The sequence below is a fragment of the Patiria miniata genome, unplaced genomic scaffold (assembly GCF_015706575.1).
Source record: "Patiria miniata isolate m_02_andy unplaced genomic scaffold, ASM1570657v1 HiC_scaffold_5, whole genome shotgun sequence".
Classification (NCBI taxonomy): Eukaryota; Metazoa; Echinodermata; class Asteroidea; order Valvatida; family Asterinidae; genus Patiria; species Patiria miniata.
Genome location: NW_024037072.1, coordinates 21305941 through 21318038, shown reverse-complemented (window position 1 = coordinate 21318038; position 12098 = coordinate 21305941). Strand labels below are relative to the sequence as shown.

At 41.7% G+C, this 12098-nt stretch overlaps 2 protein-coding genes across 4 annotated transcripts in view; one reads left to right on the top strand and one right to left on the bottom strand.

Annotated features, from left to right (window-relative positions):
- Nucleotides 1-3812: 3812 nt before the first annotated feature.
- Nucleotides 3813-5219, top strand: LOC119741007 (retinol dehydrogenase 13-like). Its single transcript, XM_038216563.1, has one exon. It carries the CDS (start codon nt 3826-3828, stop codon nt 4669-4671), a length of 846 nt encoding a protein of 281 aa, XP_038072491.1. The 5' UTR covers nt 3813-3825; the 3' UTR covers nt 4672-5219.
- Nucleotides 5220-7023: 1804 nt separating this feature from the next.
- The window catches only part of LOC119741005 (cleavage and polyadenylation specificity factor subunit 2-like), a 29812-nt gene continuing 24737 nt past the window's right edge, over nt 7024-12098 (bottom strand). Inside the window, exon 18 of one of the 3 annotated variants that reach the window (XM_038216562.1) lies at nt 7024-7218. In XM_038216562.1, the coding sequence (XP_038072490.1) occupies nt 7171-7218 (48 nt within the window). In that variant the 3' untranslated portion in view covers nt 7024-7170. Of the gene's footprint in view, nt 7219-10702; nt 11365-12098 lie in introns of those variants that run through there. The other 2 variants (XM_038216561.1, XM_038216560.1) reach the window with 2 other exon arrangements.

Here is a 12098-nt window from a genome sequence, read left to right as displayed (position 1 = left end):
GAGACTGTCAGCGAATCTCCGGGAGTTGAAATAAGGATCGTCCCCTCGATAGACCTCAGACTCAGTAAAGTTCAACATGGGCTCTTTTTCAACAGCTGTTTTTGCGGAAACTTTACATCTGGATTTTTTAGAAGCATCTGATTTTGCCCAATTTCAGTAAAATATGCTCCAAATTTTGCTAAAAAAGCAAGGCTAACCCCTTACCATTTTAGATTTTTCATACAAATCTGATTTTGCCAAATTTTACTAAATATACAAAGTACACCTCTTACAATTTAAAATTTTTCATAAACATTTCTTTTTGCCCAATTTTGCTAGCAATACAAGGTTAAGCCCTAACAATCTGCAATTTTTCAGCATCATCTGATTGTGTCCTATTTTGCTTTAAAAAAATGCAAGGTTAACCCCTTACAATTTGAATTTTTTTCATGAACATCTAATTTTTCCCAATCTTATTCAAAAAGCAAGGTTAACCCCTTACAATCTGCAATTTTCCAGAAACATTTGATTTTTTGCCATTTTCGCTTTAAAAAAATGCGAGGTTAACCCCTTTCAATTTGAAATTTTTCGTAACATCTAACTTTGCAAAATTTCACTAAAAACGCAAGGTTAATCCCTTACATCTGAAATTTTTCGGAAACATCTGATTTTGCCAAATTTCGCTAAAATATGCAAGGTTAACCCCTTACAATTTGATTTTTTTCATAAACATCTAACTTTGCCCAATTTTACATTCAGCTTATGCTAACAAATTATCAGGTAACTGGATCATTAAAGGGGACAGGTGCACATCGGCCTTGGAGCTCAGACCATGTGTCAATGCATAGATGATGCACATAACACTAGGGGTAGTACAGGCACAGCTGGGGGTACTGCCCAAACAATGATGAACGCATTGCGTATGCTTAAAGAATTACCCATAATTCCGGTTTTTACCGTTTAGGTCTGGCTCTAATCACTTTACGCGATCCCCTGACGTCTCATACACTGACTTTAGGCAAAATAGTCAGACTTTCGCGGTCTAGTAACCAGACTTTGACTCTTAACGAAACATCGAATGAAAAGGGAAACATCAAATGCATATTGCAAAAGATCGAATGCAAACATACCGATGAAACATCGAATACAAATAGCTCGAAATGTCAAACACAGTGGCGTAGCCACCGGGGGGGCGTGCGGGGCGACCCCCCCCCCCCCCCCGTGAAACCTTGTCGCCCCCCCCCCCTCCCCCACTGAGATTTTGAGTTTCTAAAAAAATTATCATTGATCTACATGACGCCATGGGCGTCAATCCTGGGGGACAGGGGGACATGTCCCCCCCCCCCCCCACCTTTTGAAGGGTGGGGGACACAATATCAAATGTCCCCCCCCCCCCATTTTTGAACTCGTGTCTCATTTACAGGGCCCTATTATGTACTACAATGAATCTTTTGCTTAGAAAATATTTGTTAAAGTGGTCAGAAATTGCCTCAGATCACCACAGAGCATTTAGAATCGAAAAGTTTTCGGGGCCCTTAAGCGGGCCCTGATCCCACGCCTATAGCTCAGAATACTGGTAGCTGATTCAATGACTCCAACCTCGAAAATAATGTTCACAAAATGTTCTTATGTCTTTAGCTGAGAAAACCTCGAAAATTATGTTTAAATTATTATCTTTTGTGCTAAGATAATTATTGGTTAAAATGGTAAGAAATTGCCTCAGATCACACCACAGAGCATCGAAAATCCAATTTTTTTCGGGGCCCTTAAGCGGGCCCCGAACCCCACGCCAATAGCTCAGAATACCGATAGCTGATTCAATGTCTCCAACCTCGAAAACGATGTTCAAATAATTATCTTTTGCCCAGAAAATATTAGTTAAAGCATGGAGGAAAGTCGTAAGAAACTGCTTCAAATCACACCACAGAACATCTAGAATCCAATTTTCGGGGCCCTTAAGCGGGCCCTGAACCCCACGCCGTAAGGGCTTAAACCCTCTCACGTGACCGGTCCCTCTCCTAATTATCTATGCATGAGCATGCGCAATACCACCAAAGAGTCCGTATTTCATAAAACCTAAATTCATGCTACACCGGTATATACTCGCGCGCGGCGGGGGTATGGTAGGCCTAACAGGTTATGTAAACTGAAATCACGCCAACGAGTCCACTGACGTCACCTTGCTCAATAAATAAACACAGTAAGAGGTCAAGTGCGGTTTCAAATTTCACCACGTAGGCCACGTATAGGCTTGAAGCAAACCTACTACACTGTCTTTTGTAGACTAATACGACGTCGGAAGTTTGAGCATCAACAAACGGGTGAGTTTCTTGGACTTCCCGATTGATTAAGTGCACCCTTTGCCCAACGAATTTTCACGGATGGGGGATACAGATTAAGTGATTGGAACGCGACGCCACGCGCCGCGGACATCGCGCCCTTTCATGTCTCAGTTTTTTTTACCGTGAAGCTATTAGGCGTACATGTAATGTGTATAGTCATATCTAGATAGTTCGTTCAGATCGCAACTAGAAACACTACACACACACACAAACACACGGATTTCAAGGCTTGATTGTTTTCCGGGGGGGGGGGGGACGACAACTGAAATTATCGTTCAAATAGACGCAGTTTACCCATAAAGTCTTGTACACGAAAATAGGGTCAGTATGATAGTACTATAGGCCAAAGGGTTGCATTCAGTTTCGTTATCGTGCTTCGTTCTTTTTTACTTAGGTTCGTTGTAATTCCATTTGGATTAAAAAGGCATACAAGAACACAGTCAATTTCATCCATCGAACAGCGCCTGATTTGGTATCCCTCGTTTTGTTTATATATAGGAATCATCAATTTTAACATTAATGTCAAGTGTTCAATTTAAAATGACTCAGTTGAGTTTACGTGTGGCAAGTCAATTATTTACTTTGAATACCTTGATCGGAATTCGCAACCCTTTTGTATTGTCCAATATAGAGAGCTTAATATTAACAATGGAACCCGTATCGGAGAGTTAATCGTTAAGACGAGGGTTTACCGTATATTCGACTGCGTGTCGGTATACAGGCCTCTTTTTATTCTCAAATAATGCATCTTATAAGATTGGCAGTCACGGACCTAGATAACCCCAGACCAATCCGTCGATTGACTTTTGCATAAAGGTTAGTGGGTGCGTTCACCAGCTTCCCCGGACACGGGGTCACACGATGTTGTGATCACTGGGCAGTGTGGGCACCATCTTTATTGTTCAAAAAATCACCCTGAGAGTGAGAGAGTGATGTGTTGTACTAAGACACCAGATCAGAAAGTAATTCTCGCAAAAATAAATCAAAAAGCAAAAATACTAACCACAGAAACGAAATTGATAGAAATCATATATATTGTACCCGTGAATTATGAATGTTTCAATTCATGAACCTGGCTTCGTCATCGACCTCTTGAAGCTCGCTTTGTCGAAGTTGCAATCTTCATGACCAACTGAGTTTGAATTTTGTCATGTGAATACATCGAATGACTGTTTTGACGATGCAATGCCATGATGATGATCCCTTTTTGTTCTCCTATACTGGATTTGACAAATGAGTGTTTTATTTTAACAGAAGAACCGGATTTCCGTTTTTCTGATTTTTTTTTTTTTTAATTTGGCGTCACCAACCCATATGCATAATTTGGAGACCAATTCTATAATTTGAATCGTTATTTTATGGAGTATTTCAATTTTTACATGTTAAATTAACTGAAAGCAGTTAGTATGGTAAAAGGAAAAAGCATGGGACACATTTTCAGACTCTCTGTTATTGTTGGTTTGAGAAAAATCTTTATTTTCTGCACAACTAATAGGTCCGAATCATGTCTTCTGCATCAATGGCTGGTCGCATCTTTCTGGTAACGGGAGCCTCGGATGGCATTGGTAAGCACACGGCTCTACGCCTGGCCCAAACTGGGGCGACGGTGCTCATGCACGGCCGGGACACTGAGAAAATCTACCAAGCCCAGCGCGAGATCGCCCAGGAGACCGGCAACAAGTGTTTGGAGGTCTACACTGCCGACTTGGCTTCCCTCCAGCAGGTCCGCGAGCTATCCGAGGCGATTCACAGCAAACACGACCACCTGGACGTCCTCATCAATAACGCCGGGATACACAAGCCAACCTGGGTGCAGTCTCATGACGGGCATGAGATGACGTTCGCTGTTAACGTCCTGGCACCGTTCCTGCTGACCTCCCTCCTGATGGATCTCCTGAGGGCTGGCAAGGCCAGCCGCATCCTTCACGTCAGCTCCATCACCCACGCTGCTCTCGAGGAGTTCAAGCTGCGTGACTTGAATTACAAGCAGAACTACGGCGACGGCTTGAACACCTCCTACGCGCTGTCCAAAACCTGCGAGATCATGTACACCTACAAGACGGCTGAACTCTTGAAAGGTAGCGGTATCACCGTCAACTGCCTGGATCCGGGAACCGTCAACACCAATATGCTCCTGAAAGCTTTGGGCCCGATCGGAATGCCGATCAAGGATGCCAACTTCGAGTACAGAGCGGCCATCGACCCTGCCTTAGATGGGGTGTCCGGCAAGTATTTTGTGGATGACAAAGAAACCGAATCGTCGGCCGTTTCCAATGACAAGGATCTGCAGGATAAGCTGTGGGATATCTTGGTCAAGATTACCGGTGCGGTGTATCCAAATCAAAATTGAACTGACAAGTGGCACCATCAGGATCTAGAATTTTTGAAAAGTGGAGGGGATCCCCAAGGAGAAAAAAAATATAGTTTCATAATATATATGTGTGTGGGCAAAGTTTCAATAATGCGTGCTTAGAGCAAATGAATAAACTGAGCTTTATAATAGGTTCTTGTCAAAACTTCACCCATCGTGGTGAAAGAAAAATCATTGTAACTAACAGGACAGTTCAGTGGTGTAATGGTGCACACGATAAATACAGAAACAGTTAGTTGTACCACACTGCTCATATTTCAGGCTATTGAAGCCTTTTTTATTTAAAAGCTCATGGATAAACTCACAAAAGACCTAGCCTAGGCCTGAATAAAAGACTTGCAGCAGGCCAAAAGACAAATCACATTCCACGCAAAAGCGACAGCGAAGTGAATTTCATGTAAACAAATGAATTTTCATTGTGACGTTTGCTGTTACCCCAATGAATTCGCTTCGTGGAGATATGCAATGGCATTAAAGGGAATATACAACATTTTCAAACATCGAAAAATAAAACTACTAAGTTTTTACGAAATACCTTACTAGGATGTTGGTAAATGACAGTCTGAAGCATCTTGTAAAATTATGGCACCTGGTGTAAAGTCATTTTCAAGAAAATGGTATTTTTGTATACATTTCCAACTACGGTGGTCGGCCGACCAGCGTTAGAAAAACCTAACTATTTTTCAACTACTGCTCCAAATTTACAATTTTTTCAGTCCTAATTTTGTTTGCTATATTGGTTACATGTTCATGAACGGGTGCAGGTCAGCTAGACTGGTTCCCTTGCCTTACAATTTTCCATCATCTATAAATTGATCCATTTTATCGGGGAACCAGACTACTTGAACATTTTTGTTTTTCTTGGTTTTTCCAACCTTTTCGAACACAAAACTTTAAAAATGTCAGTGTAACAGTATTTGATCTATTATACTTACCCCTCAAATAGTTCATTTCTGAAAATTACAGCAAAAGCCAATGATGTACATTTCCTTTAAGACCCATATGCTCATGTATTATTCATATTTCATGAATTATTCATATTTCATGCCACACTTTGTGGGGCATGTGTGGTCTAGCGCTGGAACACAGGATTCATGATCTTGAGATTGTGGGTTCAAGCCCCGCCTTGACCATGCGTGTTGTGCCCTTGAGTAAGGCGCCTTTACCTCAGTAACTCATCTCAAATTAAATGGGTGCTAAATGGCTACCGGCATTACTCAATGCTGGGAATGTAACAGAATCGCTGTGGAGGAGGTGGGACAATCCCCCCACAGCAGCATTTCATGGACTGGAGTCTGGCCCAATCACTTCGAAAGAGAGATGGGCACTCCGTTCCTGTGAACACAGGTTCGTCCCCTTTACCTTTACTCTACCTGCCACTCTTTGAAGGGGGTTTCCTTTTAAAATTGAGGCTTCGGTGTAAAATACGACTGTAAAAGTTGATAAAAGTTGAAGAAACTTTCCATCTATTTCCAGAATATCAACTGTACAGACAGTGTTGTAGTTGAGTCCATCACAAGTCAATCGTCCAGTTCCAATCCAAGTCAAGCTAAGTAAATGGACTGCAACAAAAAGGCTCTTCTTTGTTACTGTTCACTACGGGGGGGGGGGGGCTGTGGTCCAATGGTTACGGTGTTCACTTGTGTGCCGTGGTACGCGGGTTCGAATCCTGACGGGGAACATGGTCCTTGTGCTCTTGAGCAGGGCATTTTACCATTATTGCTTTGTCCTTCGGATGGGACTAAAGCCGTAGGTCCCAGTGTTGTGTAATGCACGTTAAAGAACCCAGTAACACTTATCGTTAAGAGAAGGGGTTTGCCCCAGTGTTTCTGGCAGTGGCTGCAATATGGGCCACAGCACCTTGTATACCCTGTATAAAAGGTGCTACAAAATGGGTTTCATATTTCTCATAAAATTCATGTCTTTAAATAAATAGACATAATTACCAGCGCCTTGAGTACCTAACTGTTGGTAGATACGTGCGCTATATAAGACTCCGGTATTATTGTTACTTGTAACTCGACTTCTGCATTGACTTGTGACCTGATTTGTGACTCAGCTACAACATTTGTGTTTATGTTCATGTTCATGTGAGTTTCCAAGTTAATGAAAAAGGAGTACAAAGTTTTCCTGCGTAGTTTGGTTCATGCGCATAGCTCAAGTCATCAACGCGCTAACCAGGCAGATGTCATCACACTTCGGTACTGGGTTATAAACTCATAACTGAATACTTACAAACTCTTCACTCGTAAAGATAAATAATGTCCAGTGTCACAAAATGTACTTTTCACATCCACGCTTGACATTCTGCGTCCCTTTGAGTTGAAGCCAGAGACAAAATCATGGTTTCGAAAATGGTTGAAGATTGTGCTGATACCAGAAGATGTGTAGATAATTCCTGAAGAAACTGAATCCACAGTTGTTGTCTCCATCTCAGATAATGGCGTACTGCTCATAGAGAAGCTCTCGCACTTTGAACTAATCTGGACTCAAGCAGCCCTCTAATGTTATCCTTCCAGAATCGTTCTGCACAAAATGAACACGATTAACAAAAATGTCATTTTTGGGTTGTTTCTCAAATGGTGGTAACAAACAAAAAATGTCATTTTAGCGCCTCACTCTTTTGGGTCTTATAGTTACACATTATTAACAGAAACCAATGGAAAGACCTATCCCAGTAACTGTACACTCCAAACATGCAACACCCTTTATGATCACTCACGGCAAAACAAGATTTTTTTTACAAACATTTTCAGCTACTGACTGTCATACACATGTAGGGCTTTAAAAGAGGGATTGCTGGAGATTTTCAGACATCCAGGTATTATCAATTCGCAAAAAGGTGAAACAAGACACTGGACTTAAACTTACTTGACGGAGGACAGTCTCACTATACCTATCTGGGCCGAATGGGCGGCTGGAAAGAGCCGGTGTCCCTACACTACACTCCGGTGATTAACGTGATCAACAGAACAGTAGAAGAGACAATCACAACGCCCCTTCAGGCACCGGTCGCTTCCCCGCCGCCCATTGAGCTAAGGAAGCGACCCAGATAGGTCGTGAAATTGTTCTCCATCCAGTACGTTTAAGTGCAGTTGTCTTTTTTCCCCAACTTTTTCGACTTTAAAAATGGAGTTAGTCCAATGGCAAATCACTTTCCATATAATTAAATCACAATTATACCTGGAGCATCCTGACCCTAACTTGCGTACATCTGAATATTGGTAAAGGCAGATTTTTAGCTTGTAGCAAACAAGTTGACAGCCTTGGGTTAAGGCTTTTAATGACTGTGACTATTTTCCCAGACAAACATGCCAAGCCCATCTGTTCCTGTAATCCATTTTTATGGATGAACTTTGAGGTAAGGAATATAAGCATATTATATTAGTTATCAATGATCAATCTCCATTTTGACCTTGCCCTATACCTAAAATAAACAGCAGGAGGTCAGGTTGGCACAGTGGTACTTGCCTTTCACCACTGTAACTGTATGCAAATCCTACCTAGGCCAACACGTGGATTTGGTTTTATTCAGTCCATTCCTGATTATGTGGGTTCTCTTAAGAATATCATTCCAGAATTCTCCTCCAAACTACAAAATGGAATATTTCGTCACTGCGTCCTCCTAACAACCATTTCGGACTGTCATTCCGAGGTCACACTGAACCGATTTATTCTGAAGATTTGAATTAAAGTACATACAAAGTCTGCCGTTTGAAACAGTAAAGAGTGACTACATCACAAGATTGAATGTGTCAGTCTGTCGGGATGACTAAAAAAAATAAAACGAAAAATTTAAAAGTAAAGTTTGCATATCTGAAACCAAAATATACTTAGCTCACTCCCACCCGCTTGGCGGAACCTGTGATCTGCGTCGAGGAGCTCGGATCTAATCTTGGGGTCTGCCCTGTCATACAGCTCAGCTAGTCAGATTAGCCGATTAATTACCGCATCTTGACCTCTAGATTTTGACCAATCAGCGGGCGCTTTCTATATCGCGAAACCTAGACACGGCTACTGTCAGAGCGGCCACCGACCCTGCCTTAATAGATGGGGCGTCCGGCAAGTATTTTGTGGACGACAAAGAAACCGAATCCTCGGCTGTTTCCAATGACAAGGACCTGCAGGATAAGCTGTGGGATATCTTGGTCAAGATTACCGGTGCGGTGTATCCCAATCAAAATTGAACTGACAAGTGGCACCATCGGGATCTAGAACTTTTGGAAAGTGGAGGGATCCCCAAGGACAAAAAATAATGTAGTTTCATATTATACGTGTGTGTGTGGGCAAAGCTTCAATAATGCATGCTTAGAGCAAATGAATAAACTGAGCTTTATAATAGGTTCTTGTCAAAACTTCACCCATCGTGGGGAAAAAAATCACTGTAACAGGACAGTTCAGTGGTATAATGGTGCACACGATAAATACAGAAACAGTTGTACCACACTGCTCATATTTTAGGCTATTGAAGCCTTCTTTATTCCAAAGCTTATGGATAAACTCGTGACAACTTAGCCTAAAGACTTGCAGCAGGCTAGAGGCCAGATCACATTCCACGCAAAAGCGAAAGCGAAGTGAATTTCATGTAAACAAATGAATTTTCATTGTGACGTTTGCCGCTATCCAAATGAATTCTCCTCTTGCGAGATTTGCAACTGCATTAAGAACCATATTCTCATGTGTTATCCATGTTTCAATCCGCTCTTAGTGGGGCACGTGTGGTCTAGCGTTGGAACACAGGATTCATGATCGTGCGATTGTGGGTTCGAGCCCCTCGGTGGCCATGCGTGTTGTGCCCTTGAGTAAGGCACTTTACCTCAATTACTCCTCTCAATCCTGGTGTTCAACGGGTACCGCATTACTCAATGCTGGGAAGGTAACAGACTCGCTGTGGAGGAGGTGTGGTAATCCCCCCACAGTAGCATTTCATGGACTGGAGTCTGGCCCAATCGCTTTGAAAGAGAGATGGGCACTCCGTTCCTGTGAACACAGGTTCGTTTCTTTTACCTTTACATTACACGCCCCTCTTTTAAGGGGGTCTCCTTTTAAAATTGAGGCTTGGGTGTAAAATACAACCGTACAAATTTTGAAGAAATCTTCCATTTATTAACAGAATATCAATTGTACAGACAGTGTCGTAGTTGAGTCCATCACAAGTCAATTATTCAGATCCAAGCCAAGTCAAGCTAAAGCCCTTTTCACACTAGAGCCTCTCAACCCGGGTTGAACTCAACCCTGGGTGACCCAGTGCCGCCCCGGATTGAGTTGTTGATTTTTCAACCCCGCGTTCAACCCCGCATCATTTCACACTTGTTTCATGCAAATCAAGCTTATCATGCTCAGTTACTACTGTTTTGAACCCTGGCAAGAACTTCAACCCGGGTTGAAAATCTCAACCCTGGTCTGGATCAGGGTTGAGTTCAACCCGAGGCAAACTCAATCTCGGGGTTGACGCAGGGTTGACGCAGGGTTGAAATTCTTCAAGTGTGAAACGATGCATGTTTTCAACCCTGCGTCAACCCTGCGTCAACCCCGAGATTTGTCTAGTGTGAAAAGGGCTTAAGTAGTCGAACACCTTTATAACGAGGTCCTTGGGACTTAACAGATTAACTTGTTATAACAGGTACCTTGTATTAACAGTAAAATGGAAAACAAAGAAAAACAAAGACTCTGGACCTAAGGCCAAAAAAAAAAAGTCTCCGGTTTCTGGTATGCGCGTGCGTCGCCGTAGCCATGCGCGTCGGCAAAATGAAAAAGTTTTTTTTTCAATAAAAGATGATGTCTCAAAACCGCCAAACTCACTGGTTTGACTGGAATTCTGCTGCTGCACAATTTTAACGTGTTTTTAGATTGGGTTATGGTCGAGAATAAGCTTTATGTGGCCTCTCTGGACTCCCATACATTTGCACCAAGTTTAGTAGGGCACCATTTGCAGTCATCAGCCGACATTTGAAGCAAAAAAATCAGGTAAAAAAAAAAAAAAAGCCGCGTCGCCGCACCACTTTTTGGGCAAGCTCCATACCAGAAACCGGAGACTTTTTTTTTTTGGCCTAAAGTTGTGCTTGTTATAAGTAGGATGTTGTATTAACAGTGCTCTTCTTATCAGGGTTGAACTGGAAATGAACTGCAACAACAAGACACTCCTTTGTTACTGTTCATTACTTGTGACTCGACTTCTCGAAACCTGATTTGTGACTTGGCTACAACATTTGTGTTCATGTTCATGTTCATGTGTTTCCAAGTTAATGAAAAAGCAATAGACTACAATGTTTTCCTGCGTAGTTTGGTTCATGCGCATAGCTCAAGTCATCATACGCGCTAACCAGGCAGATGTCATCACACTTCGGTACTGGGTTATAAACTCATAACTGAATACTTACAAACTCATAACTCGTAAAGATAAATAATGTCCAGTGTCACAAAATGTACATTTTCACATCCACGCTTGACATTTTGCGTCCCTTTGAGTTGAAGCCAGAGACAAAATCATGGTTTCGAAAATGGTTGAAGATTGTGCTGATACCAGAAGATGTGTAGATAATTCCTGAAGAAACTGAATCCACAGTTTTTGTCTCCATCTCAGATAATGGCGTACTGCTCATAGAGAAGCTCTCGCACTTTGAAGTAATCTGGACTCAAGCAGCCCTCTAATGTTATCCTTCCTGAATCGTTCTGCACAAAATGAAAAAGATCAACAAAAAGTCATTTTTGGGGTGTTACTTTTGGTGCTTTCTCAGGTGGGTTGTTTCTCAAATGAGAGGTAATAATGTGGCAGGGCCAAGTTTTACTTGTGTATTTTGATAGTGTATTAAATAGGAGTAGCTCCCCTTAGAAAAAGAAAATCATTTTAGTTGAAGTTAAGATGTCCCCCCCCCCTTTGTTGGTAGTGTGACCCCCTGTTTGTTTACTTAAGCCCACATGTTCCCCCTATAAAAGCTGCCACATGGTCAAGTCACATTTCAGTTCAGCCAGCAGACAATAGACATACATGCATATATTTTCCTCCTAACTGGAGTGCCTGTTCTGCTTGAAGTTAGTCTGTTGCCGAGTCATTTGCTTTGGTGAGTTTTCTTTTGTATATTGTCTACTTTTCATTTATCATGTATAATTATTATTAAAAATATAGTCCAGTTTTCTTTTGAAAGTTTGTTTAGTTTTTATAGTTTAAGTAAAAGTGGATTTTGGTCAGCTTGAAACTTTGAAGAATTGCCAGTTCTGAAGTGACCCTTTTCATATTATTTGGCTTAAGACTTAAGTATTTTTACTTCTTTTTGATGATAGTTGTTTTTATCCTTTCAGTTTTAATGATGAAGGTTAAAGTTTTGTATGAAAGTCTCATTTTGATTCCTTAAGAGAAAAGTTTCTAGTTGTTCTCGGCTGTTTGACTGCAACCTTGGTTTTACTGA

Coding starts and splice junctions, on each gene's coding strand:
- LOC119741007 (XM_038216563.1), top strand. CDS start 3,826: ATGTCTTCTGCATCAATGGCTGGTCGCATCTTTCTGGTAACGGGAGCC.